Below are 25,231 nucleotides of genomic sequence, written 5' to 3' on the forward strand. Positions count from 1 at the left end.
GACATCCTCCCTCTCTCCATAAAAGGGACTTCAAAATCTGGTGATGATGGGGGAAGGGTGAGGAGAGAAGAGAAATGTGTCTGCAGGAGGCTGCCAAGGAAAACTAGGGTAGGGGGAGCACGACTGCAGGCACATCCATTCGACTTTCTCGCGCTCTCTTCCCCAAGCCACCTCTGGCTGAACCTTCGCCTCGCCCTCTAAGCCTGAAAGAGGCTTGGAGCCCCACAGTGCCTTGGAGAGGGAGAGTTGGGGAAAAGAAGAAATCATGATAGCATGCTTAGTACTAGAGTTGAAGGAGTTAAGGACCCTCCCTCATCCAGACACCTACCCCTTCGCTCTCCAAAATCCAAACCTTAATCACCAAGGAAGGATCCAGGAATTGGCAGAGGAGCGGGAAAGTTGGGGGTGGGGTGAAGACGGGGTAACTGTGGCCCAGTCTTGCCCAGGGCTTGTTCTCGGCGGGAGGACGTACGGCCGGGTCCAAGAACCTGCAAGAGCCCAGTTCCGGAGGCTGCTCTCTCCGAGGCTCGCGCGTGGCCCTGCCGCGTCCGCGCGGCCCTTGGCCCCGCGCAAGTGTCCGCAGCGCCTGGGAGTTGAGGCGGCCGAGAGACCCTTGCAGTCCGGCGTAGGGGGCGGGCCCGGGGGCGCTGGGGGCCCTCGGTCTGCGCCCCGTCGCCGCCCGCTCTACCGAACCTCCTACCCCGCCCCCACTCACCCGGCTCAGCCCCTAGGAGAGACGCGCAGGAAGCGTGTTGCTTTGCTCAGCCGATCCGCAGAAGTTGAGAGGAGTTGGTGGCTGCCTTCGGCCGGCCGGACTTTGCGAGCGGAGCAGCCAGGACAGAGACGCCGCCGCCGCGGAGCCTTCGGGGCTGCCTCCCTCCTGCCTAGCCCGCAGCGCGGGTGGAGAGGGGCGGGGAGGGGTCGGGTGCGCGAGAAGAACTTGAAACTGTGTGAAGGAATCCGGAGCAGATGAGAAGGGAGGAAAATAAAACAAAGTGGAGACTGCAGGAAAGACTCAGCCGGGGTTGACCGTGTCGGCTGACGCTCCGGCAGAGGGGCTGGGTTGGGTTTTTGGTTTTTGTTTTTCTTTCTTTCTTTCCCTTCCTTCCATTCTCTCTCTCTCTCTCTGTCTTTTAAAGCTACACCAGCTCTTTCTTTCTCTACTCTCTCTGTATCACCAAACCCTTGCCGGCTCTTATGGGCATGAAACACTCCTCCCGCTGCCTGCTCCTCAGGAGGAAAATGGCGGAGAACGCCGCCGAGAACGCCGAGGTAAGGAGGCGCGCGGACCGGGGCGCCCGGCGCCCGCCGAAGCCCCCCGGCCCCCCGCGCCGCCGCCGCCGCGCCGCGCCGCCGCCGCGCCGCGCCCGGAGCCAAACTTTCCCCGGCACCATCCCGCTTGCTTCCGCCGGCCGTGTGCGTGTGTGTGTGTGGTGTGTGGTGTGTGGTGTGTTCGGGTGGGGTGGGGGGAAAGACAGTGCATGGCTCAGGTCCCCTCCCTCTTGAAAATGCAAAAAGAGTCTCTCTCGCCCCATCTCCCTCTCCTGCCACCCGCCGCTCGCTTCTCTTTCCCCCCAAGTCCCAAATCCTGGGCGGCCGCTCTCCCTTGCCCTCTCCTCTGGGCTCCGGTAGGGCTCCAGAGTCCCGGCTTTGTGCAGAGCTGGGATGGGTGATCCTGGGTCCGGGTCTGCTTCCCGCAGCGCCTTGACCATCTCCAGACGCTGCCCCAGATTTACCCTTCAAGCTCGAGTCCCTGAGCTCTCGGTCCCCGCAGCACCGCGGAGAGCTTCCGGTCGCGGGGGGACAAGCTCAGCCGCTGGTGGGACTTGGACTCCACCAACAGATCCTCCCGCCCGGATGCGGGACAGGGAGAGGTCTGCAATCCTCGAACGTTAGAGCCGCCTCCGGGACACTAAGCCCGGGGAGGGAGCGCTGGCCACCTTCAGAACCAGGGACAGCGTCCGCTCCCGCTGCAGCTGAGTCGGCGCGGGCGGTGGGGGCTGCGCGCCGCGGGCTGCAGCGACAAATGGGTCTGCAGCCACTGGTCCCGCAACAGCTTTTGAATGTCGCTCTAGCTCCGTAAATTACGCTCTTGCCCCCTCCCCGCCCCCCGCCTTCTGCAGCCCAATAACTGCCCTTTCTCTATTCTCGAGTTGGCCCTGAGCCGCAAAGAACCCTGCTGGGTTTTGGGTCCCAGTACTGAAAGCTGTGGTCTCTGGCCTCGCACTGACCCTGCTGTCATTACAACTGGACTAGTCCGTAGGTTCTGGGCACCTGTAGTCACGAAGGGGATCAGCGAGGGCAGTCCCCTTACCTTCCTGGAGAAACGGTGAGCCGAGGTGGGGGCGGAGTGGGGTAAATGTGTGAAGATCACCCCTTACACGGTGGCAGGAGAAAGGCAGAGAGCAAACTCCCGGGCTCTATTAATAGCCGAGTGTCTGGTAGGGCTGCCGTACATTTCACATATGGTTACCCATATGCAGCATGGGGCAGGTGTGGCGCGGGGATTGTCCCTCTATCTTGCTGGAACGCATAAAGGTGCAGAGACCCTTCGCGATCTTCTTCCCTTAAGGTCTGAGCTGCAGCTAACCCCTACCTCACAGCGTGGGCAGCAAAGCTTAAAAAAAAAAAATTCTTTTAGAGACTAGAAGCAGCATGCATCTGGTAATTATCTATTTTGAAACAAACACTCTCGGAGGCTTGAGAACAGTCGAGTATTCAGTAGCTAATGTCATCTCCTTGAGTTAGGGCAAAGCTAGCAGGTGTGCGTTCCCCTGGACACTTGCTCGTCCCCACCCCCCATCGGAGGGCAGACATTCAGGATACTGTATAGTACAAGCCTCACAGATGAAGGCTAGCTTCACCAATCCCCTCGCCCTCCGCCCTCCGATCGCCCACCGGCGGAAGAGGTTTCTAAAAATAGCTCAGAGTCAAGGCTGCACTTGTGTAAAGTGTTGCACTAGCCGGCATGTAGCAATCCCTGTAGCCAGGTGGCTGGAGCGCTGGAAGCAAGAAACAGCTTCCTCCTCCGCCTTCCCCACCCCCTGCTCAGTTTCTAAAAAAAAAAAAAAAAAAAAAGTTTGCTCAGGTCTCTAACCCCCGCACCCCGGCTGTCGCACGGGATCTGGGTGCAGACCCTCGCCAGGTTCCGCGTGGTGCAGCAGCGGCTGCTGAGCTCCCCACCACTGCCTGGGTTAAAGGCTTTCAGTAGGCAGAGCGACGCGCGCCAGGCTATTTTTACTTGCTTCCCCCGCGGCTCCGCGCTCCCCCTTCTAAGCAGTTGCACATGCCAGCTCTGCTCAAGGCATCAATGAAAACAGCAGTAGAGGCGCCGAGCTCCTGTGAGCAAAAAAAAAATCTTGCGTCGCACACAGCGGAGGTGGGTGGGGCAGACCCAGTGAGGGGCTCCTTGGAGGAGAGTGAGTCTGGGGGTTCAGTTCTTAGCAATTCCCTGAAAAGGAGAGGAATTCAGACTCGTTCAAATGAGGCATCCAGGCAGCGTGACAATTACTTGGTTTTTCTCCAGGAACTGGCTGTTTTTGGAGTAAGCCAGGACTAGAGCAGTACTTCCAAAAGTGGGGAATTGTGGGTTTGCCTGCGTGTGTGGTGGGAGAGATGCAAGGATGTCTGTGGTGTGCATGCGTGTGTGCGTGTTTATGTTCTTAATTGAACATGACTTTATCAAACACCGACTCTGTACTAGGCATAATTATGCACCCCAGATCCAAAGATCAAGACAATGAGGCCCCTGCTCTCCAGAGACTCGCTGTCTGGTGGACAGTGGTGCCTGATTATCAGGATAATCCGGTCATACCTTTTCTTGCCTTTTGTTGGTGTTGTTTGCAAGTGCTTTTATATCCTTTAATCCTCGCAGTAATCCTGCGAGATAAGCAAAGGTTAGTATTTATTTTTTAACCCCATTCTATAGGTGAGGACACTGAGGCTGAGAGGTCCAGCAATTTCTGAAGGTCACCTACTCAGCTAAATCAGCCCAGGAACACAGTTTGCTCCCACTTCTGATTCTTTGCCCTTTGCCCTAATTCGTACTTCTAAAAAGATGTCATGTGTGAATGGGAGTAGGTAAGGAGTAGAGAAGAGGATTATTTTGGAAGGGAGAGATGAAATGTTGGGTGGGGGTAGGCAAGGATGATGGGAGGAGGTGTTCTCTTATAAAGTAAAGATAGGGGAAGATATTCTAATCCTTAGGCAAGAAGGAGAAAATATAGAATAAATCTACTTATTGTGAGCCAAACCTCTTTCAAAAAGTAAAATCCTAAGCTGGGGCAGGGGGACATCAAGAGCACAGGCTTGGTGGGAACGGTTGGCACTGTGAGGTCCTGAGTGTACCCTTTAACCACCTTGACCTCAATTCCTTTACGTGCTAACTTGAACTGATTTCCCTTGTGATACAGAGTTGGCACGGGGTGTAAGGAAATGGGGGACAGCCCCTGGCACATGGTAAACACACAGCAATTTAGTTCCATTTCTGCTTTCTCTGGTTCCCTCAGATATGCTTCCCCTCCTCAGCTGAGGGCATCATCACCCACACGTCCCCACTCCTGCCAGCCTCCTCTCCTTCTCCCCTTTTCCCCACACATCATCAGGAGCCTTCTGAAATGTCTACAAAGCATCTGGTCAGACCCTCCTTTTCAGTCCACTCTACGTGCCTGAGGCAGGTCATCCTCACCTTTGCCCTCACAAAGGCTTCTCAACTATTGGTCCTCTTCCCTAATCCAGCCTCATGCTCACTGCTCAATAGGCTTTCAGAAGTACAGATATGCTCACGATGGACATCTCTTTAAAAGCTTACCAAGTTGCCTTCCTGTGTGTAGGATACAGAATAGAGCTCAGTTTCCTTAGCATGGTGTGCAAGGCCCTTTAATACCTGCCCCATGCTTCCCTGTATACACCACTGACTTCATGCCCGAATGAAGTGCAGCAGAAGCGTGGGAAATAAGATACGGTACATACTGGTGCCATTTTGCATCCCTTAGTCCCTTTGCCTGAGCCGCTCCCTTCTCTCTGGGGGGGCAAAAGAAAATCTTTCTCAACCTGCAAGACTCACTTCCTCTAGGCGGCCTTTCCAGATCTGCCATTTATCCTTCACTCCATGGAGTGTGTGTTTGTTCTCTTTCTTATGGGTTAATACCTGTCTCTCATTCTTTTTATTAAAGATAATTGACTTTTTATATGTTTATTTCTCCAGTTAGATAATAAACTTTTAAAAATACCTTAGCACTGTGTTCTTAGCGCTGTGCCTGACACACAGTAAATAGTAAATGTTAATAAATGTTAACTGAATTGATTCATGTAATTATGAACAAGTTCATGAACATTCTGAGTTTTAGCCACTCATGTCTTTCTGAAAATTGGGCTTCCTACTTCCCAGCCCTCTGCCGCACTTATGTTACTGTGGACCTTTAAACTCGAAGTGAGTAAAGATTGTGGGAATTAAGGTGCTATAGCAACTCAAAGCATGAGTACATTTTGGTTATTCGTGTACCTACTCAGTATTCAGTAATTACTGACTCTTACTCTGAGCTGTTCTTCAGAATGGCAGATAAAAGAATTAATCACATTATCCAATTATGAACCAGGGTGGGGATGGGGGGAATGGACCCTTTTGAGCTTCTACTTGCTTCACGGATTCTCAGAGAAAGCCTGATTCATTACTTATGGTGATGACTCCCTGATTGGAGTTTTAGCATCTCAAAGGAGAGCCCCCAGGGGTGAGAAAAGAGTTTTAGCAGAGAAGTCTTTTTGGGGACTGATTTTTGAATGTTCAGTTGACTTACTGACCCAGAGAGGAGAGAGAGAGAGAGAGAGAGAGAGAGAGAGAGAGAGAGAGAGAGAGAGAGAGAGAGAGAGAATTGCTATAGGCTGGGGAAAATCCTACAATAGGACAGTGAGATTAGGGATACCACAGAGTGCTGCTGCTCTATGAGTTATTCGGAAAATTTAGCTGACTTCTGGCATGCTATAAGTTGGTGGCTCTGGCTAATGTCTGTCCTCAGGAAGTTCCTTTCAGCTAAAAGGTCAGGGAACTGAGAAGGAAGAGAGTAAGAGGAGGCAAGTCCCAAGCCTACTTCTTTGAGGATGGTCTGTATCCATGTCTTCAGTTTCTAAAAAGTGTAGGCTAACTAGCCAGGGAGGCTCTGAAGCCAGGCAGTCTGGTTTAAAATCAAGCTCTGAACATAGTAGATCTGTTGTATGTTAAACATAAGTTAACCTGTCTGAGCCTCATAAAGTTGTTGTGACACTTAAATGAATTAATGTAGGCAAAAGGTTTAGAACACGGTGAGTGTTCACTCGATAGTGTTTATGATTATTATCTTCCTGGCTTTTGGGAGTCTTGCCGAAAAAGAGCAAATTGGATGAACTCTCCCACTTTCTCGTTTCTCTGCCGAAATAATCCATAAACCATGGTCCACATCAAATTTTCCTCCCTCAGCAAACAGTGATTTCAGTCCCTAAGTGAGCTCAGGAGAGTTAAGAAAATACTCACACATTTTTTTTTCCCCTGGGAAGTTTGGCTTTTCAGAGTCCTAAATTGGCTTTTGGCTGTCAACAGGGTGAAACACAACACTCTTGTTTCCAATTCAGGAGTGGGTTTCGTTTCCTCCTCTGTGCTAACTGCGCTGTGAAATGATTATCACATACCAGTGTGGAGCATACAAAAACCTATGAAAGCAGTACTTACACCTGGAGTCTGCTGTGCCAGCAAGAAAAAAACGGGCAGCAGGACATGTGAATTGCGAAGGTATGGTGGCAGTGTGCGAAAAACAGGCATTGTTGTTCTGTTGCAAAGTGACTTAGAGGAAGGATAGAGAGAGAGAAAGCACAGGCAAGAAGAGACCTCCAAATCCTCACTCTGTCTATGCTTCTGCTGCCGAGCACTCTTACTTAACACAGAGTGCTCAGTTGGTCTCTTAGTAAAAAACTTCAGAGAAGGCAATTTCCCCAAACTCCTTGTGCATCTCAGTAGTCAGGAATTTCTGCCTTAAGTCTGAGCTCAGTCTCTTCTATTACAATCTGTCACCTTTGTTTATGTTATTTGGAAAGGAGATAAAAATTGGCTACTTGCCTTTGCATTTGGGACTGTATTAGTGCTGTGTCACCCTCGTGACTAGTTTTTGTTTCAAGTGATGGCAGCCCCTTTCTCTGGTATCCTGGCATTAGCTTTCTAATAGGAATAGCTGGGAGAAGAGAACTTGAGACTTGCCTCTCCAATGTTAATCCAGTCCATGGAGTGTTTCACACATCACATGGCTTTTCTATTTCACTTGTTATTAGAATTCCCTCAAGTATCACAACTTTTTATAATGGGTGACCCAAAAATAAAGATCTCTTTTTACAGTGTAATTTTATAAGAGCAAACAGCTTGATGTGCACGTTTTCTTAAAGTCATAGAATCTTAGAGATGGATGCAAACTCAAATCATTTTTAAACTAAGAGATAGAAAAACTTGCCCAATATCACAGAGCTTTTTAGCCTTGAGGCCTTGTTTACTCCTAGGCAAAAGCTATTTATGCCTCCTTTAAGTGTAGCATCTGATTTATTTTTTTATTTCGTTGTGCTAATTTGCTAGCTTATCTCAACATGTATCTAAAACCAGTGTTTTTTCTATATAAGATCTAGGAATTGTGCACAATGAACTCTCTTTTTCATAAGATGCTTTGGCATAAATCTTTTTGTTTGATGCATGCCATCATACATTGCATACATACACACGTGTTACATAATGCACTCCATGCATAGATGTATAACACTTTGAGTAACACATTACCCACCATACAGATGAAGAAACTGAAGCATAGAAAGTTAATGTTACTTGCCCAAGATCCCACAGCTAGTAAGTGATGAAGCTGGGACTCAGACTCTGGTTTTCTAGCCTCGAAGACTCGTACTTTTCCGTGTCTATTAGGCTGTGAAAACATCAGATGGACCAGAGCAGATATGTAAAATATGGAGAAATTAACAGGAGAAATGAGGAATGGTGGATTTGGAAGAAACCTAGAACAGGGCAACAGCCCCATCTTTCTTTTTCGAGGTCTCTTTTTCCTTCCTCCACCACTGCCCTGTCATCCAAACTTTCACCGTCCTCAGTGTTATGCCCCAAAGGTGGCAAGAACCTGGTATAATTTGTGGCCAGGACAATCCTCATTCCACGTCACTACTCATCTAATATGTCCCCATGTCTGGAGTCCTAGCTAGAGACTCTTGTCCAACAATGTACACCCCTTTGGGAACAAGACTCAAGGCCACCTGTAGCTTCTTTCTTGGGATGAAATGAATAGCAGATACTTTAGGACAGGGACTTCGTTTTTAAATTTATCTTTGTAGTTTTATCACTTGTATTTTTTTCCTAGCGCCGTTGTAACAAAGTAGCATAAACTGTGTGGCTTAAAACAACAGAAATTATTCGCTCACCATTCTAGTGGTTGCCAGCTATGCTTTGCATTCTTTGGCTTGTCACTCCAGTCTCTGCCTCTATCTTTGCAAGGCCTTCTCCCCGTTTGCGTATCTGTATCTCTTCTTCCTATATAAGAGGAAGATCACCTATGGGATTAGAGACTGCCCTATGCAGTATGACCTCATCTTAACTTGACCTTATTTCCAAATGAGGTCATATCTATAGGTAACAGGGGTTAGGACTTCAATATATCATTTTGAGGGACTTGATTCAAACCTCCACATCATACAACACAGTGCACACATATAGTAGGTCTGAGTAGAGAATGGCTGAGGAATGATTGAATAAATACATAGAAGGCCTCAGAATAGTCGCAAAGTCAATGAAGGTAGTCCCTCCCCTTTAAGACCCTTTTCTGCTGCTCACTCAGCTGCCTACTTTGCCCACTGGCTTCCCATCTTCTTTATCGGGCCTTCTTTTCTTGAGCAGTAGCAATAGTTTACAAGAGCTACCATTTAATTGTCCTCATTACGTGTGGGGCACAGTGTGAAGTGCTTTATAAGCATTGCCTTATTTAATTTACACAAAAAGATTTCAAAGCAACAAGATTATTCCCATTTTGCAGTTGAAGAAATGGAAAGTTGAAGCGGTTAATTACCTTGACCAAAATTACAGTGCTGGTAAATAGAAGAGTTGGAGTGCTCTCAGAATTGGACTGTGTTCTGCTGTTGACTTGAGCCTCATTCCCCACTTTTCTCCATATCCCCACCTCAGGCTGGTTCTCACCTTTGTCTCACACCAACTCCTACCTGCTGAGAGATTTAAGAAGAAACCATTAACTTCCGTGCATTGGAAAGGGCCCATGTCTGATTGGAGCCTATCAGTTTGTAACAGGCTCTGTGTGTTCTATCTCCTCAGCCTCCCAGGAATTATTTTAGTGGTAGGATTGTGAGCTCATTACCAGCTTATTTGTAGGGCCATTTTGGAGGGCAGGAGGCATAAGGACTTTCTTGGCACCTTCCAAACAATTAAACCACATGGCTCACTGACTTCTTGGCCTTAGGCAGTTTTGTGTGGAGGTTAAGTGCACAGGCTCCGGGGCTGGCTTACCTGAGTTCACATCTCAGCTCTGCTGCTTACCAGCTTGCATAAGTTACTGCAGTCGTCTGTGCCTTTGTTTTTTTCATTTAGGATATGGTAATAGCACTTTATCCCATTAAGTTATTTTTGAGGATTAAATGAGTTATTTAATGTAAACCACACGTCTGGCGCATGGTAAATGCTCAAGAAAGATTAGCTATTATTTGTAATCTGGGCTTATCCAGTGGAATTCCAAAGTGGAAACAGATAATGAAGGGCCTTTACTGGTGCCATTATCAAGTCAGTGCCAGCAGAGGCTGGAGCAGAACAGCCTCTTTGATTCAGGTCATTGGATCATTGAATCATTGATTCAGTCATTCTCAGGTCAGCTAGCCAGAACCATGAAGATAGCTGAAGAAAGGGCTCTTTAGCACCCCATACACAGGGGACCGCCAGTCCCACGTGAAGTGCCCCAGTTGTAGGAGGAATAGGGTTCTCCGTGACACACAGGCTGGCTTACGCCTCTCCAAGCTCAACGCTGAGAGAATGAACCTGAAACCTTTCCGAGTCCCTACAGATGTGACAGTAACGGGGGTCTGGGGAGTACTTACTAGTCGCGCTAGATTGCAGCCCGCCGAAGGGAAAGGCCCATGTCTCAGTTTTCTCTGTGCTCCTCACAAACCTTTCTGCTAAAAAGGGCGCAATTCCTATTTGTCAGTTACTAGATTGACTGGTGACCATTACCCATGTTTTCTCTGAGGGAAAACGAGACCTGGGGAAGAGGGAAAGAGAGGACAGAGATATTGCCCAGGTCCACGTGGCAAAATAGATGCTAATCACCGAGTTAAATTCCCTGTCCCTTTGGCCATGAATCCAAGCAAACTACATCCACTGAGTGTGAGGCCTGACCTGAGGGCGGTACGGCTAAAACCAGATTGGGCTAATGCCGCTGTAAAGGAAATGGCTGTTCACAAACTCATTAATCAGGGCTTCATTTGTAGCTCTGTTGTGAAAGATAATCTCTTGTTAGCTGAAGTAAAGCAGAGTGGTGGCTCTCCAAGGCTGGGTCTGCCAGAAAAGAAAAGACTGAAATTCCCACAGACAGTTAAATTCAAGGACTTCATCTCTCCCTGACGAGCAGTTATGACAGCAGTTCTCTAAGGAGCCTCAATCAGGGAATCCCACACGAATGATTACAGCCCATCAGAGGTGTAGATGGGATCCCAATTAAGGAATGTTCTCTATTAACGTGCATTAGTTAAACTCTTGCCTCCAGGTATATAGTAGGAAACTGATGAATAATTATTGAATGAATAAAGGAAGCAAGCCTGTATATCAGACGTATAGTATGCCAACTTTCTTTTGTTAGAATCTCTTCTGAGCTTCTACCCATATATCTGACTGCCTTCAGGACACTTCCACTCAGATGCCTTCAGGGTCCCCTCTGGAGTGTCATCTCCTCCCAGCACTCTGCTTCTCTCCTGTGATCCTTACCTTGTTTAGTACGGTCACTCCTTCCTTTGTCACAAGTCACAAGCCCCACTCTCCTCTCTCCTTTCTCCACAGTGAGCCCTGATGATTCTACGTCTCAAGGGTTTGTCTCCTTTGTCCTGAATTTGTTCTCCTCTTTCTAGTCCCACTTTTGTTGTCTTAGTTCATGTCCTCTCATCTCTTGCCTGGATCTCTGCAGCAACCTTCTGGATACTCTCCACATATCGTCCCTTTCCTCGCTTTGGTCTACTTCCATGGCAGCATGAAGGCATGTGCTAAAGTGTAAATCTGATTATACTTCTTCCCTCCTTAAAGCCCTTCAGCGGCTTTCCCATCATTGTTAAGAGAAAGACCCCCCCCCCCCCTTAAAATCATGCCCCTGAGCCCTGTTCTACTCTCATTTCTTGTAATTCCTTTCCTTCCGCTTCAGTTATACTCAACTGCTTCCACCCTCATCACCTGGGTACCTTCTACTCTTCCTTCAGGTGCCAACTTAGATGTTACTTTTTCTAGGAAGCCTTCCCTGACACCACCCTCTTATCCAAGTCTGGCTTAGTTCTCCCTCCTGTGTGCTCCTGTGGTACTTGTACATCCTCTGTCACGGCACATATCACACTGTACTTTGCCGATTTCCTTGTCTATAAGTCCACGATAAAATTTGTGAGAGCAGGGGCTCGGTCTATGAAGTTCATGATTGACTGCCAGCACCTTACACAGTTCCTGGTACCTAGAGGTTTAAAGCCATTTGTTCAATGAATGACGTTGCATGTACTTTTTCTGTATGGAAAATGTTCTGTGAATGTTAGTGCTTAAATGAATATCTACTTATTGCTCCCTTCCTAATATACCGATTCAGACTGGTTCAGTCACATAGGATCCCACTATGAGAGGAAATCTCTGCAGTCATAGCCATCACCCCCCTGATCCAAAGTAAGGCTGTCTCAATTAGACGTTCACTGCCAAGGGACAAAGCCAGAACTGCAGAGAGAAGGTTTACAGTCAGTGCAAACTGGGTAAGAGAAGATTTTTGGATGAACAGTAGTGTAAGTTTAATGCCGTCTTGAACAGGCACAATATGTCTCAGAAAGGCCTGGGAGCCAGGGCTCTGCCTGGGGCAGTGGGAATTTTCTGCATTTTGATAGTGGCAAGAGGTGGCAGAGAGACGGCAGAGGCTCCCCTGAAAACCCTCGCTTGAGGCAGGAGAGTTTTAAGGTTTGGATCAACTGATATATTTTTTCCTACTTGGCCTGATGCATCATCACTGGCCGCTCTGAGTGGGAGACATAGCGGGCGATGTCCCCAGACAGGGAGCTGAGCTGTCGTCTGGCTCCGAAAAACAAGCACTCAGGCCGCCAGTCTCCTGCTCTGGGGCTGGGTGCTCTGCCCCCAGATTTGCCCAGGCCTCTCTTATTCAGGTCTTCATTAGCACTGCCATTCACTCTTCCATCTATAAAGTTAAAAATAAATTGCTCCATATTCCAGGCTGTGAAGGAAACCAAACCAATGGCTTAGGCTGCCAGTGCTGCAGGTGCTGGGACTTTGTCCACAAGGCCAGAGCTGTGGCTTTTTTTTTTTTTTTTTGGCTGAAGCTCCGTCAGACCTGTGCCCACCTTCCTTTCTTCTTCCAGTTCTGCCTTAGCTTTAGCAATCAGAGTCTCAGAGCTTGTTCGACCCATTCCCCCCACTCTGGAGGGTACCCCACATGATCTAGTCAAGACAGTCGGCCTCTATCCTGAGCCCCAGAAAGGAAATGCCTCAACTTCCCTTGAGTTCGTTAGGCCATCGGCTGATCTCTGGTAGCAAAGAAAGAGTAGAGACCCAAAAGACAGAACCCATGATCCATGATCTGTTGTCCTCTAACTGTGTTACTCATATGAAAATTGGATGAGGTGACCCTAATTTATCCCACTTGATGGGGTGCCCTGGAATAAATGGAGTCAATACACATGAGAACATTTGAATAAGGAAGAGGTATGTGCAAGTCTTAAACTTTGTTGTCAACACCTTGCTATCCCAAGTGCCTCCCAGTGTAACTTTGTGCCAGTTCCTCTCAATGAGTTGTCAGTGGAATTGGAACCGAGCTCAGTGCCACCCTCCACATGGCTTCCCCTTCCAGACATGCCCACATGTGCTAAATTCGTGTTGTTGAAGATGGGAGATGTTTTCTCCCTAGGTGGCAAATGGCATAGGAAATGGAGGTTCGGGTAAAAGCGAGATGCTGTTGTAGATCTGGACTTGGGCTTGGTGGGGAGCTGGTCTCCTCTAGGGCCATGCCTTGAACAAAAGGATGTAAGGGTAAGCAGCTTGCAGGTGAGCATTTATCTGCAGAAGAGAGACCTTCCAGAAACCTCTGCCTTCATTTTGGCTCTCTGCCTGCTAGTTCAGTCTCCTTTCTCTCCCACTTTCCCCAGCATGGGCTTCTGTGCTTCTTAGAGCAATAGCTCTTTCTTTTATAGGCAAGAGAAACAGCAAAGGGCTTACTATTCAGCTGCCAGTGGGAGACAGACCCAAATTCCTGGCTCTGGGCTCTGTAGACCTGGATGTTGAAGAGAATCCAACTCCCTGCCTGACCAGGTATTGATATATAAACTTACTCAGGTGTCATGGATCTAGCCTGTTCCAAATGTCTACAGGGGTAAAGGAAAAAGAAAAGGAAGATTTGAGTTTCGAATCTATTGAAGCCATACTTCTTTATCTTCCCCAGTATGTGTGCTGGACCATTATTTCTAAAGTGCTGAGACCTGGCTTATCTCCCAGGATGCGAGCTCGAAGCAGGATTTTGTATTTTTTTGGATACTATGCCTGGTGCAGCAGCGGAGTTCCACACTAGGGACTTGGGGTAGGGAGCATTCTATGGCCATCCTTGCAATTCCTTCCTCTGACATGCTTTTGCCACCAGCCTTGGAGACCCCTTTGCTACCCATTGCAATGGATTATCATTTCACCTGACCAGCCAAAGCTATTAGTTATTGTTGGTCATTGCATTTTTCTAGATACCCTCTCCTCTTTGAGATCTTAAGCCCTACTTTCTCCTGCCTCTCCCACGTCTCTGATCACTGTCCTCTCTCAAACTTTCATATGGATCCTTCTTCCTTGTCCATTTCTTAATGATGCTGTGTCCAGATTATTGGAAATGATCTATCCCTTTGCCATGACTTGTGACACCCAGACCTATACTTCTGGATGGATTTCTCTTCCTCATTATTCTTCAGGCATTTCCAATTCATCATGGCCAAAACTAAGTTCCTTATCTTCTCCCGAACTTGCTCATCTGTTCTTCCCCTTATGACTCTCTCCATGAAGGACGCTGCTGTTCTCTCCTTCACTCTAGCAAGAAATCAGGAATCACACTACAGGCCTCTCTTACTCCCACCTCTCCTACCCCAATTCCAGATAATTTATATCAAAATCCTGCAAATGCTACTTTCTTCACATTGTTTACTTCAATCTCCTTCTCCTTATCCCTGAACGGACGCTCATTATCTCTAGCTTCCTAGTCTCTGCTCTTGCTTCTTGCCAGTCTATTCTCCACACTGCAGCACAATGCCTGGACTACAAAGGGACTCAGTAGACATTGGTTAAATGATAGAACAAATGAATGAATGAATGAATGAATGAGTGAGCGAATGAGTTATGGGTGGAGATTGTTTGTTCAGAGGAGCAATGTAGTTCTGCAGCTGGCTGTCATTGTGAGTTAACATCAGGGATCACTATTCTCCACCTCATTTTGGTCTTAGTGGAGATACTTGGGTATCACATAAATTCAGGATAAAGTTCATGGGATTCAGGAGACCTGGGTGACATAGTGCAGGCTCTGCAATGTGCTGACTCTGGCATAGGTCTTTTTCTGAGACTGTATTTGACCCTGAGAGCACTGTAAAACCAGGAATCAAGGAGCTGGAGGTTCTCAGTGGCTTTGCACTCACTGTGCGGCATAATCCTTTGGGAGGAAGAAGGATAAAGACTATGATAGGTTGTCAACCTGGAGAAGTGGCTGAATTCATAAGGAGATGTCCCGGTAACTCCTTATGTGACACGTTGTTCAATACCCCAGCATCATCCAATCGTCTCAGAAAGATCTAATGTGAGCTTCCACGCCCTCTTTTTCTCTCTCTCTGTTACGATACAATGGGCTTGGTCTTGGGGATTCTGGAAGTCTCTTTGCAGAGCTCTGATTTCTAAACCAGATATCATATGTGTTGTTGAACAGCTAACTCCTGTTTAATTTCCCTTGTATCTTGGCTTGAGCAGTGGTTTTATGTTTAAGTTGAGTAACTGGCTGCGGGACCCCCCTTAATCCCCTAGGCTCTTTGGTCCTCATTAATAACATCTTACCTGGCAACTCACCGAGATCCCTTTCGGGTTTCAAGATGTTAATTCTGTTCTTCCCATTGCAGTTTTTAGTGAGTAAACTGCACTCTGTGAGAGCGTGCGTACTATCTTCTCTTTCCATGGTAAACTTGCTGCTTCCATGTTACTTTCCCATCAGCATCAGGGCAGTGCAAGGCATCAGTCCCTTTCAAGGCTCTGGAGATAAGAGCCAGTGCGTGAATTAAGAAGGCATCAAAAGTTACCAGTCTTGGGAAAATGTTAATAGCAACGATTTTAATTCAGTTCATTGCCTCAGCAGATTCATTCCCTACAGTATATTATTTTTCAGTACTTCATTCGGTCCAATTTTAGGCAATGAATAATCACAATTCTGTCAGGTATTGTTCCAATGATTTCCTCCAAGGAACTTAGGGTGACTTAGCATATCTTGGAATCCTTTTCTAGGCCCTAAATCCTGAAGGGTAAGGAGGAGCCAGTGGAAGAAAGAGTCAAGAGTGATTATTACTATCTTTTGGAGAGGGAAGCTGGACAAAGGAGAGGTACTTTGTCAAGGTCAGAGGGTTGGCTTCAGGGCCACAGCCAGGCTCTCAGCTCTTATGGTCCCATGAGTTGGGTTGCTGTTTATTTTCCTATCTCTGCTAAATTCATCCTCTTTTCTGCTTCCTTCGATGTAGTCTCATCCCCTATAGAAAGCCAAAGAGTTCACTTTCCTCCAAGCTTGGTGCCACATCAGAGCACTGGCTGGTCTGGAACCAGTGATCAGATTGCTATTGGAGTGTGACTGGCATTTCAGGCTGCAGGATACAGTTTGGAGAGGGGGTGCTCACCTAAACTCTTGGAGCCTTTCTGAATGTATCAGTTCTTTCATTGGAGATCACCAACATAAGTTCCAATATAAGTTGGATTAGGCATCCTCCTGGTTCTCAAGGTGGGGTGTAGGCCTAATGATGTCTGGAGGCTCTCTTCTAAGTGTGATGGTATCTTACATACGATCTTTTGATCAGAAGATAAAAGCGTGAGACATTGACCATCTCCCAAAAGAGGTGTTCTTTCTCTACCTGCCCGGGTTCCCCTGCTACCCATGGTTTTATCACCTAAACCCAGTTACTCCACTAATATACGTCACTTGCTTGGTGTCCTTAATCATGCCTCTTTAATCCATAGTATTTTCATTTTAATATACAGTATATTGGTTAGACATCTGTATAGTTTGTGAGATGATCCCTCTAATTGGTCCCTCCCTCCCCTGATTCTCCACCTGGCCAACATATTAATGCTAACTGCATTCCTTATGCCACGCTCCCCATCCCCAAGTACTAATTTGTACTTCTTTAACCCTTCACCCCATTCTCCCAGCCCTCCCTTCTGTCTGTCACCAAATTGTCCGCTATATTTGTGAGTCTGTTTTTGATTAGTTTGTTCTTTTTATTCCTTAGATTCTGCATTTAAGTGGAGTCATATAGTGTTTATCTTTCCATGTCTGACTTAAATACCTTCCAGGTCCATCAAAGCAATATCTTTTTCCTTCTCTTTCCTTTTCATATGTAGGAGTCTTGTTTTCTTATCCTTTCAGCCACTCTATCTTTTGGTTAGCACCCTTAATTCTTTTCCACTTAAGGTATTTATAGATACAAATGTAGTTGTTACCATTCTTTATTCCTGTTTTTGATACATGTTGTTTCTTCTTAAAGAAGTCCCTCCAACATTTCCTGTAATACTGGCTTGCTGGTGTTAAATTTCTTTAGCTTATTTTTTGTCTGGGAAGTTCTTTATCTGTCCTTCAACTCTAAATGATAGTTTTGTTGGATAAATTATTCTCGGTTGTAGATCCTGGGGCTTCATCCTGTTGAATATTTTTTGCCAAGTCTTTCTGAGTCTTTCTCAAAAGATAGTTTCTTTTGAGAAATCAGCTGCCAGTCTTACGGGTGTTCCCTTTTTAGTAACTATCTGTTTTTCTCTTGCTGCTTTTAATATTCTTTCTTTCTATTTAAACTTTGGCCTTTTAATTATAATGTGTCTTGGTGGGGCCCTCTTTGGATCCCTGATTTTTGGAATTCTCTGAGCTTCCTGGGGTTTTATGTACATTTCCTTCAGGTTAGGGAGTTTTCCATCATTATTTCTTCAAACAGCTGTTCAACATCTTGATTTTCTTCAGTAACACCGATTGAATGGATATTTGGACCATTAATAGTTTCTCATATGCTTCTTAAATTATTTTTATAGTCTTGGCATCTTATCTCTTGCCATTCTGGTTGAGTGTCCTTGGCTCTCCCATCCTCTAGATAGGGAATTTGATCTTTTTCTTTATTCACTTTGTTTATTCCTTTGTTTATTCCATTTAATATACTTTGCATCTCAGATAATGTATTTTTCATTTCAGACTGGTTTTCTTTTATAATTTCCATTTCCATTTTTGTATTTTTTATCTTTTTTAAAGTTCTCTTACCAAAAGTTCCTTGAGCATCTTTATAACCAGTGTTTTGAACTCTGCATATGTTAGATGACTTGATTCCATTGTATCTGGATCTCTGTTCTGTTCTCTCATATGGTTTCTGCTTCTTTGTTTTCCCATATTGGCTGCCTTTCCATGTCTGTTTCTATGCACTAAGCAAAGCTGCTAAGCCTCCTGGTCTTATTAGTGTGGCTTTGTGTGGTAGGTGTCCAGTGGCACAGTCCTGAGAGGCGTTCAGCTGTAGGCCAAATTTAGCCCAAGCCTCTACCCCTCTGGGGCCACCTGTTAAGATTTAGCAAGCAATCCACAGATGCTGTGCTCATAGTTGCTTCAAAAGGCCACAAGAGAAACTGAGGGCAGCTGCCTCCTTCAGTGTAAGTCTCAGCAAGGAGCACCTGACTCACTGAGGATACACCTGGATGTGGCTTGGGTGGGGCCGTGAGTTGGGGGAGGCGGGTTTCACGGAATCCTCTGAGGGGAGCGATCTCTGTTATCCAGTTTGGTGACATCACGGCTATGGCGAAGCTGTATCCAGAGCACTGGTAGTGGGGAGGGCTCAACAGGAAACAATGGATACCACTGGCACTTCTGTACAGAGTGAGTCTCCCCTCGGCCTTCACTCCGACAATGTCTCCCTGTAAGTCCCTGGTGCCCCCTGTGCGTTGCCAAATCGTCACTGGTGCTCACAGTGAGGTCCGTCACCAAGAAAAGCCACTGATGGTTGCTGCCCCTTTAAGAGGCTTCTGCCGCTGCTGCTGCCTCCATCTCATTCAGCCCCTCAGGACTGGGCAGCCCCGTGTCCTCGCCCAGCCCTGCCTCCTGCCGTTGCAGGGTGCTTTCTTGGATTTCTCCATAGTTGTATGCTTGTTCATCTAGATCCCAGGTGATTTTTCCTTGCTGCTGCTCCTTGTTTCTGTCACAACTTTGATTTGGTCACCAGAGAGATAAACAGAGCCTCTATCATCGATGCCATTCCCCTCCACCCCCTCAATCCATAGTATTGAATTCACTCCCTTCTCTTTCTGAGATGGGAATCTAAGGCCAGAAGAGAGTAAAGGCTGACTTGAAGATGCACACACAGCAAGATAGGGGCAAAGCTGGGACCCAAAATAAGAGCTCCTAGATCCAAGCGTGGGCTTTTTCTCATCATGTGATCCTGGCTCTGGGACTGAGGATCTCTGTATCCCTGAGCCTTTGAAAACTGCCCAATTAGAATCTTTCCTCTTCAAGATCTTTTTACAAGCCTGGATAAAGGAATGCCCTCATCAGTTTGCTGAAGAGGAGTTCCAGAGTAGCGTGATTAAGGAGAGAGACAAATATTTGGTCCTATTGGAAAAATGGTGAGGTATTTAAGAGGGAGCCCAGAATGCTACATCACTGGGCCTGAAAGGGATAACTTTGTTTGGAAAACATTTTGGGTAGGAGTTGTCATTATTGCCCACCTGTACCTCAAAATCTTGACCTTGAAACAAGACTTCCTCTCATGAATCTATATTAAAATATGGGAGGCAGTTTTCTGTAGGCTTGACTCCATGTTCTTCCAATTTCTAAGTCTATGATCTTGAACTAGTTACTTATTTTTTTTCTGAGCCTCATTTTCCTTATATAAAAAATCAGAATCATGTATTTTTTCTTCAAAACATTGATATGAAATGATAGTGAAAATGCACTTAGCGTAGGGCCTGGTCAACACATGGTTGTTGCTTCATTTGTGATTATGAGTGTTAATTAGGATTGCTAGGTGCTCACCTGTCTTGGATGAATTCAGAAAAGCCACCTGGTTTGCATATTAAAGTTAGGCCTAAAGGAACCGAGATGGCATATGGACCCTAGTCATCTGGGAAGACGCCTGGGGAATGGAAGGAGAGACTGGATTCTGAAGAGACATTTCAAGTGCTAAGGAATCCTGCCTAGGGCTAATCCTGGCAGCTTGGAAACCCTGAGTTTGTCATTTGCTGACATCATAAACCTGGGGGGAAGCCACTTAAACTCTTTGAGTCTCTGTCTCCTCTGCAGGGCTATTTGTCCATGCATCTATCTATTCACTCAATCAATCATACCTTCAATAAGCATTTACTGAGAATGTATGATGTGTCAATCGCATGCTATGTGTTATGACACGCCCTGGGGATGCAACTTAGTAAGAAGCAGTCCTCGCTTTTGAGGAACTTTTGCTTTGGAAGGGGAGTAGGAGAGGATACCAGCAGTTACAGGGGTATTGTGAGGACAGTAGGAGGGGTGCCAAGGAACCACCTGTGGAGAGGAGCTGTTGGGGCAAAAGGACAAGACTCCTAATTTAAAATAAGACTTCACCATTTACTAAGAATGGCAGTACAGGAAGAAGAGAGGCGAAGGCAGGCCCCCTGAAGACTGCATGCTTCAATTCCCTCCATTCCTTAACATCAAAACCACAGGCTTTCTTTTATGCAGAGATGAAATCTAAACCCTCCTGTGAGAACTGCCTGGTGGTTGCGTAGGAGAGGAAATTTCATGACACCCAGGTGGAAAGGAACTGTGAGGAAATCCCATGATACCTAGTAAGAGACTTTGTGACCCTCCTATAAGCAATGTAAAATGCTGTCCTTAGAATGGAGCCTGATAAAGTACTGAGGACCTGTCATTCTGTTGAGATCTGTCTTTCTCTAATGGGAAGATTATATGTATTGTGACTAATTTCTTCACCAGGGCATTTAACTTGGTGGAGGAAGGTGATCAAAGTGGACTTGCTATAGGGAATGACATCTGAGCCTTCTTGAAGACTTACTGGAATTGTCCAGGCGTGGATATGGGCAGGTAGGGGGCAGGAGAGAGGGAGGAATTGGCTAGTCTAGGTAAGGCCAGGAGGCACAGGTACAGTGAAATAGGGGACACAGAGAAGGACATTAGGACTGAAACAGCATTTGAGGAGAGACCTGATGAGTAGGCAAGGAGTCAGATCATGGAGGGGAGTTGGGGATGGTAAGCCTTGCAAATGAATTTGGACTTTATCTGTAAGGACTCTAGTAGCTCCAGCTTACACTTTGGCTTCATAGACAAAGCTAACCTAGCTTTCCTAGGCTCTGGAGTGCTCTCCTGAGAAAAAGCAGGGCATAGCAGGCCGTTCATGCAAGGGAGCATTTCAGAGCCAGCATGGAGTGGGTCAGAGTCAAGCTTCAACAGGTAGGGGAAATGCCTTTCTTTCCTGTGTTTCCCTTGTTGCTCTCTGGGATGGAGTTGCCTGGAGTGGGACTGAGAGTGAGCCTCTGGGGTTGACTTCCAGCCACTCTGTCACTGAGCTTTTCAGCCCTTTTCTTTGCACATTTCCCCCATACACCTTGTTAAGGGAATCAAATCATTCATTCATTTGCTCATTTTTTTTCATGCCTTCAACAAATATTTATTGAACACCTACTCAGTGTCAGGCATTGTTCTGCAAGCTGGGATTACAGTAGAGTCTGATGCTGCCTACCTACATTTATAGAGTTTTCATTTCATGGGGAGGACGGATATAAAGAAATTAACGAACCAGTGTCAGGTATTGATAAGAGTTCCGAAGAAAAATAAAGAAGGTACGGGAATAGAATGTGATAGAGGTGGGGGTGTTTTCAGATAGAGTAGCCTGAAGAGTCCACTCTACAAAGGTGATGTTTAAATAAAGACTTGAAAGAGGTGAAAGAGTGAACCATTTAAATATATAGGGAAACAGCTGGTGCAAAGTCCCTAGGTGGGATCAAGTTCTGGGGTGTACAAGGAGCACAATAAAGGCCAGGGTGACAGAGACTAAATAGCAGGAGAGAGCTGGAGAGGTTGCAGGGCCTTATAGGCAAGTAGAGGATGCAGGAGTTCAGGAATAAAAGTTCAGAACCCCAGAACATTGAGGAGATGGCAGATGGACTCTGGCCTTCCTAAATCTCTTTAGCACATGGCCTTCCTGGGCTAAGGAAGACTTTCCTTAGATAAGACTTTCCTAGGCTCCAGAACCCATAGGTATTCCCCGGAAAAATAACCTCTTGGACTTGTCTTCTCCCTCTTTCCCATCATTATTAAAACTAAAGGAGTACCTTCTTCCTCCTTTCAGAAGCAAAGGCACCCAACGAGCGAGTTCACACTAGGTGTTAATTTGACAAGCAAATGCTTAATATGTTGTATTTTCCGCCATCATCCCCGCCCCTGCCTCAGTTTTTGATTTGAGACTTTGGAAAGTGATAGGAAGATAGAGTGGTAAATGCTGCATCTAGACTTCTTAGGACTCCTTATTTTTAGTGGTTTTCGAATCACTAAATCAGATTTGGCTATCTAAATCTGATTTTTTTTTTGCCTCCAGTTTTTTTTTCCATCACAGTCAAATAAGCATAACTTAGAATTTACTCTCTTAACCATTAAGTTTATAGCGTGAATATACTCAATGGCATTAAGTATATTCACATTACGTGACTATTACTACCACCCATCTCCAGAACTCTTCATCTTGAAAAATTGAAATTCTATACCCATTAAATACTAACTCTCCATTCTCCTTTGCCCCCAGCTCCTAGCAACCACCATTCTTTCTGTTTCTATGGATATGACTACTCTAAACACCTCATGTAGGTGGAATCCTACAGTATCTGTCTTTTTGTGACTGACTTATTTCACTTTGCATAATATCTTCAAAGTTCATTCATGTTGTAGCACATGTCAGAATTTCTCTCCTTTTTAAGGCCAAATAATATTTTGTTGTATGTATGTACCACATTCTGCTTGTCTATTCATCCGTCGGTAAAAACTGGATTGCTTTTACTTTTTAGCTATTGTAAATAATGCCACTATAAACGTGGGTATACAAATATCTCTCTGCTTTCAATTCTTTTGCATACATACCTAGACGTGAAATTGGTGGATCATATGGTATTTCTATCTTTAATTTTTTGAGGAAGCACACTATACAGTGGCCATAGCATTTTACGTTCCCAACAACAGTACACAGGGTTCCAATTTCTTCACATCCTGGCTAACACTTATTTTCTGTTTATTTTTTTGAATATCAGCCATCTTAACAGGTATGAGGTAATATCTATCTCCTTGTAGGTTCAATTTGCATTTTGCTAAAGATTGGTTCTGTCAGTTTTTGCTTCATATATTTTGCATGTCTTTTATTAGATGAATAAACATTTGAAATTATTATGTCCTCTAGATAAAGTGACTCCTTTATCATTATGACAACTTCCTCTATTTCCTGATATTATTTGCTCTGAAATTTACTTTGACTGATATTAATATAGCAACTCTAGCTTTTCATTTGAGTTATCATGGTATTTTTTTCATCGATTTAACTTTTTTTAACTTCAAGTAAATTTCAAACAGGATGACATATAGTTGTTTTTAAAATCTAATATGGCAACCTTTGCTTTTTTATTCAGGTATTTAGATCATTTATATTTAGTGTAATGTAATGTAAATTTAATGTAATTAAATATAAATATCGTATCGATGCTGTTGGATTTAAATTTATCATCTTCCTATTTGTTTCTATATAACATATCCTTTTTTTGTTACTCTTATACTTTTTTAAAGCCCTTTTGGGGTGCAATAGTCGAGTATTTCTTATGATAACATTTTATTTCCTTGTCTGGCTTATTATATATAACTTCACATGCTTTTATAAAGTGGCCGTTTTAGAGTTTGTAGAATATATATTGAACTTAACACAATCTATCTTCAAGTAATATTATAGTACCTCACATATATTATAAGAATCTCGTTTACTTCCATGCCACCCTGAACATGCCCAATTTCATCTGATCTCAGAAGCTAAGCAGGGTTGGGCCTGGTTAGTACTTGGATGGGAGACCACCTAGGAATACCAGGTGCCGTAGGTGTTAAAAAAAAAAAATAACCAGAATCTTATAACAATATACTTCCATTTCTCCCCTTTTGTCCTTTGCATTATTGATATTACATATTTTATTCCTACATATGTTATAATCCCACGATACATTATTATTTTTTTATTTAAACCAATCAATGGTTATTTAAAGAGATTTAAACAATAAGAAATACATCTTTTATATTTACCCATGTATTTACCATTTCCAGAGCATTTCATTCTTGGCATAGATCCAGATTTTTTTCTTATGTCTGAAGGATGTCCTTTAACATTTCTCATAGTGTGGGTCTGTGGATAAAGAAAACTTTCAGCTTTAGTATGTTTCAAAAAAAAAAGAAATCTTACTTTGCCTTAATTTTTTTGAAAGCTATTTAGACTGTGTATAGAATTTTAAACTGATAGTTTTTCTTTTTTCATTTCAATACTTTTAAGGTATTGCTGCTTTTTCTTCTGGCTTGTGTTGTTTCTTAGAGGAAGTTGGCCATCATTCTTATATTAGTTCCTCTGTATTTAGCATGTCTTTATTCCTCCTCTGGATGCTTTAAAAAAAATTTTATTTATCAGTGATTTTAAGCAATTTGATTATGATATAATTTGATTTAGGTTTGTTTGTTTGTTTGTTTGTTGGTCTTATTTTTGTCCTTGGGGTTTATTGAGTTTATGGTTCTTATTTATTTGGAAAATTTCAGCCATCATTCCTATATTTCTTTAGATACTTTTCTGTTTCCCCCTCTTTTGGGTACCAAGCCACTTGAAGTTGTTCCATAGCTCATTAATACTCTAGTCTTTTTTCAGTCTTATTTTGGATAGTTTCTATTGCCTTGTTTCAAGTTCACTAATCTTTTCTTCTGTAATTTCTAATCTGCTGTTAACCTAATTCATTGTATTTTTTTTTTTTTATCACATATAGTTATTATATCAGTTTGGGTCATTTTTATACCTTCCATGTCTTTACTTAACATATGAAATAAAGTTACAATAATAATTTTAATGACCTTGTCTACTAATTCCATCATCTGTGTCCTTTCTGGGTTAATGTAGAGTGACCATTTTTTTCTCCTCATTGTAGATAGTATTTTCCCACTTCTTTGGCAAGCCTGGTACTTTTTGACTAAATGACTTACAGTGTGGAATCCAGACCTTACTGGGTGCTGGATATTTTTGGATATTTTGTTTTCTAAGCTTTTTTTTTTTTCTTTCTGGAATACAGTTAAATTACTTGGAAAGTTTAACCCTTTTAAGTCTTGCTTTTAAGCTTTGTGTGGTGGAATCAGAGAAGTCTTAAATCTAGGTCTAATTTCTACCACTTAGGGGAAATACAAAACAAAACAAAATAAAAATCTTGTCTGAGCATTTATGAATTATGAGGTTTTCCACTCTGGCTTGGGGGCATAAAGACTATTTCTCTCCCTGTATGAGTACCACAGGTTCGTCCCTCTAGCTTTTCCATAGTTATTTTCCTGTCCTCAGGTAGTTTTTTCACATGCTTGGTTTGCTCAGACTCAGCTGAAGACTTGAGGGCATTCTCTCCAGATATCCGAAGCCCTCTCTCTATATAGTCTTCTACCCTCTAGTATTCTGCCTTGCAAACTCTAGCTGCCTTGCTGTCCTGATGATT

At 44.6% G+C, this 25,231-nt stretch overlaps 1 protein-coding gene and 1 pseudogene across 4 annotated transcripts in view; both read left to right on the forward strand.

The window, feature by feature from the left end:
* Positions 1–458: 458 nt before the first annotated feature.
* PRMT8 (protein arginine methyltransferase 8) overlaps positions 459–25,231 on the forward strand; it is an 87,884-nt gene continuing 63,111 nt past the window's right edge. For 3 of the 4 annotated variants that reach the window (XM_036237001.1, XM_036237002.1, XM_036237000.1), the window contains exon 1: positions 459–1,272. In XM_036237001.1, coding sequence (XP_036092894.1) covers positions 1,198–1,272 — 75 coding nt within the window. In that variant the 5' untranslated portion in view covers positions 459–1,197. Of the gene's footprint in view, positions 1,273–1,398; positions 2,330–25,231 lie in introns of those variants that run through there. The other variant, XM_036237003.1, reaches the window with a different exon arrangement.
* On the forward strand, positions 23,487–23,605 carry LOC118614796 (annotated as a pseudogene).

This window comes from Rousettus aegyptiacus, unplaced genomic scaffold, assembly GCF_014176215.1.
Source record: "Rousettus aegyptiacus isolate mRouAeg1 unplaced genomic scaffold, mRouAeg1.p scaffold_m13_p_2, whole genome shotgun sequence".
In the NCBI taxonomy this organism is placed as follows: Eukaryota; Metazoa; Chordata; class Mammalia; order Chiroptera; family Pteropodidae; genus Rousettus; species Rousettus aegyptiacus.